The sequence below is a fragment of the Mytilus edulis genome, chromosome 6, assembly GCF_963676685.1.
Source record: "Mytilus edulis chromosome 6, xbMytEdul2.2, whole genome shotgun sequence".
Classification (NCBI taxonomy): domain Eukaryota; kingdom Metazoa; phylum Mollusca; class Bivalvia; order Mytilida; family Mytilidae; genus Mytilus; species Mytilus edulis.
This window is the reverse complement of record NC_092349.1, coordinates 37859753-37864050: the sequence shown is the minus strand read 5'-3', so window position 1 is coordinate 37864050 and position 4298 is coordinate 37859753. Positions and strand designations below refer to the sequence as shown.

The window sequence follows — 4298 nt, the reverse complement described above, 5'->3', positions numbered from 1 at the left end:
TAATGGAGACTAAATATTCATAACTGTATCATTCCAACCCATTGAACAATCTACATATTATTTGAAAATATGAGTTTGAGAATAGGCTGAGGTCGTTTCGTACCCAAGGTCTCTAATCATTCGCCTGAGCGAATGTTGGATAGATTGTTAATTTATTCTCGTCCTGAATAATGGAAAATTTGCCAATAAAGTTGATCTAAACATATTTTTTTTTGCGTTTTCAGACCTCTTCGTCTACAACATTTGAATAGCATAATATCAGATTTTTAAAAGCTCCTTGCTTTACGTAATTATTTCTTCAATTTTCACGAAGGACACTTATGGTTTTAAATTACACATAGAACAATATTTAAATTTTATGATTGTTTATTCATCTGACTGTTATGCACGTTTTCCAGTTAATAGATTAATACTCTAGATGTCCTACCCAAATAAATGAATAGAGTATGAATTAGAGCCAGGTGTACGTTTGTGTACTAGTCGTTCTGGTAGACCATAATGCCACAGATCAACCCATGAATCAATCACGCCCACAGAAGCATATATACGACAATCTCTGGTGTCTTCTGGTATAGTGAGATACACACCTTGTGCATCTCGATTGTGCGTTAAACATTTACTGCGATATGTACTGCAATGAGAACTACCAGCATACCCAGTATATCCTAAAGCACATACTTGAAAGCAAGACGTGTGTGTTGTGGTTACACTACTTATTATGTCATCTGCAGTCGTAGTATTGATTGCATCTTTAGCTTGATCAACACTTGCTACTAAAACGTCCCTCCCATACATTCCATATCTCCGGTATCCTTCACAAATGTGGTTGATATGATTATTCACTCCAGATATTGGTCTGTAGACTACTAGTAACCAGTCGCGCCAGTCATATTTTCCAACAAGAAATTGATATAGATTTTTAGAAAAAATTTGGTTAGGCACATTATTTCTCGGATACTTAAGTGAATACAAAGAAACATCTTTCTCTGCTTGTTCGTGATATTTGCTTTTAACTTCATCGTTTATATTATGCATTTTCGTGGTAATATTAACGAGGCGAACCTGCCATTGGTTTCTGTAGATTTTATAATCGTTCTCACCATGAAAAAACTTATGATAAGCTAATTCATTAGTTATTCCTTGGACGAGGAGTTTTAAAAGTCCAAGCATAAACGTTTGCATTTTTGGACGATCATTTTTCGATGTTTCCATTGCAACTTGTAAAATGTCATCAGAAAAACCTTTATTGACCCCCATTATTCCATTATATAGTTCTGTTGCACAAATCAAGCATGTATTTTCCATTGTATGAATAAAATCCTGTTTTCCATTTTCTCTGAGAGCCAAAGGTTTTTCATAAATGTTTCGTAGAAGCATATCAATTGCAGTAATATGGCGCTCTATACTACTATATTGATTTGATACTCTGGTCCAGTTAATTTGTAACGAGATGTCATTTAATCTATTATCAACTAGATCAAAGCGTCTGTTCATTTCATTGTACATTCGCTTTATAGCTAATAGCTCAGGTGATTCACTGTTTCCAATATGAGAAAATATAAAGCTCAAGAATTGTAAAGTTGCAGAAACAAAGGATACTGCTTTTGTTGCAGCGGTTCCCAAAAATCTTTCAAAATCAATAGCTTTCATTGCCTTTGTTATTATATTACCAAATTTTAAACCCTCTTGTATATCCTGAATTCGGTCACCACCTGCTGTGTCCGCTAACTCCATTGTAAACAATAAAAGAGTACACAAGAATAGTCGAAAATTCGTTCTCATTCTACAACAAAAGAACTAGAAAGATTATAAACAATATTAACTGCAATAATCAACAAGCAATTGTTTGAAATATTATGCCTTAACAGATCTGATTAATTCTTTATAAATGCATTATGAACGCATTTATATATAAGATAAAGTACATGTGGTATGATTGCCAAATCATTACATAGATACAAATAGAAATACAGAATGAACGTGGACAGGCATTTATTCATCTCCACAACAAGAATCAGATCTGAGAGCACTCTCACTAACTAACAGCTACTTCAAAGCTAATAACCAATAATAAAAACTATTTATGTATCTAAGACTAAAATATCAATCAGTACACAACCAACACCCAAACGCTATGGTCAGTCAGAGAAAAAAAACATGACCTTTTGTAATACCAAACTTTAAGTATCGATAGATTGTAGTACCATGAAGTAGATCTGTGTTATATTTAGTATTTTTTATTTACTGAAAACAAAATCAATGTTTATACAAATAAAAACACTATTCAAAGATCTAATAACAGTGTTGAATAGGTAACCATTTAGATTCAGTGAACATAAAGAATTTATAAGTTTTCCCGGATAACTATCTATATTTCCGGGCCCGGTTTACAACATCATCGTAAGATTTGAGATGTGCTTTGCCCTTTTGAAATAAGTTTTCGAAAGGTACAGTCAGACTTGTAGACTATATCTCTGTATCTAAGGACGAATTTAGTATAGGGTTTTTGTAGAAACGAAATCACTGAATTAATAATTAACTTGTAAAAAGTAAAATCACAAAAATACTGAACTCCATGAAAATTCAAAATCAAACACATCAAACGAATGGACAACAACTGTCATATTCCCGACTTGGTACAGGCATTTTCTTGGGGAGAAAATGGTAGATTAAACCTGACTTTATTCTTGATCATTAAACGAATCAAAATAAAGATAAATGTTGTATGTATACATGGTATAGTTACAGAGGAAAAAGGAAGAACACGTGTTAATAACTTTCGAAACAAATTTTATAGTCACCTTGTATCTCTGCGACTAAATATGACAAAGGCTAAGGCTGAAAGAATAACACTTTAAAAATTCGATAGTATTTTTTACTATTTTTTTTAAGACTTCTCAAAACTTTAATAACTTGATAACGCAATGCATATACACTTTTGAGGTTTAAACTTAGTGTTAACTATGCCATCTGATAATAGGTAATACTCGACTTTGCAGTAAAAAAAAATCGCATCTTTTCTTAAAATATGTCCCAGTCCTAGTCGATACAAACGCTGTTCACAAGAATGTATTATGCATAAATCTAACATCATTAGAAAAATGAATTAAAAGGTACAAGGCTGATCAGGAGCCTGTATTTCAGTGGTTGTCGTATTTTTTATGTGTTACATATTTGTTTTTTCGTTCATTTTTTTTTTATATAAATAAGGCCGTTAGTTTTCTCGTTTGAATTGTTTAACATGGTCATTTCGGGGCCTTTTATAGCTGACTATGCGGTATGGGCTTTGCTCATTGTTGAAGGCCGTACGGTGACCTATAGTTGTTAATTTCTGTGTCATGTTGGTCTCTTGTGGACGGTTAACTCATTGGTAATCAAACCACATCTTCTTTTTTATATTATGAGTTGAGAAGATTTTTTTTCTCCAAAATATTAAGATAATTTCGGAGAAATTTGTTTGAAAAAGAGAATCCTTTTTATCTTATTTTTTTTAGACCATCTTCGTAAAACATGCTGCCGGTACCATGAAATTAATTCGTATTGTAAAATAAAAGAAACTTACGAAAGTAGCTTCATGTATAATGATTATGACAAAAATATATGCAAACAATGTCCTCAATTAATTGAACTAATTGCTAAGCACTTACCTGTGTTGTAAATTTGACTGAAAATGCCCAACCGTACCAGAAGTTGTTTATTTATAAAAACTGATAAAGTTTTTGACCTGGTTATTAATGTAAATACATCAAATTTAAACTGAACAAATGTTAGTTCCCGTAATATACACAAGATAACTCTTATCATGCATTTACTTATGTCACATAAAACATGACAGCCGTCACTTTCAATATAAACAACGCACAAAAATTAACAAATATCAATATCAATACCTATACCACAATAAGACTAGTAAAGGTTTATTATACAAAAGCAATAATGTTTTTTTAAGATATTCATCTGAAAGAATATAAGGTCTTTAAAAGTATAAAACAACATTTCTGGATGTTGTATGTTCTTTGTAGAAGATAAAGAATGTTATTCTGGTAAACAAGATACACAGATAGTCCGAGAAGATCAAGTAAGGGGTGAAATAGCCTATTCACAACCCAACATTTATTATTGTATTAAAGTTAAAATTTCCTGAATTTCAAACATTCATATTAGATAATGTATTTTATTTTCGAATAAAGTTACAGACCGTCAATGTCAAAACCAAGACTTATCTTTGTGGATGCTATATAAACTATCAACATACATTTGGTTCTACCATGATAAGGGGACGACCATTTGATATTCGG

The 4298-nt window shown here is 31.8% G+C and overlaps 1 protein-coding gene across 1 annotated transcript; it reads right to left on the bottom strand.

Annotated features, from left to right (window-relative positions):
• Positions 1 to 423: 423 nt before the first annotated feature.
• Positions 424 to 1734, bottom strand: LOC139526382 (uncharacterized). The gene has a single exon (XM_071321522.1). It carries the CDS (start codon positions 1732 to 1734, stop codon positions 424 to 426), a length of 1311 nt encoding a protein of 436 aa, XP_071177623.1.
• Positions 1735 to 4298: the final 2564 nt, after the last annotated feature.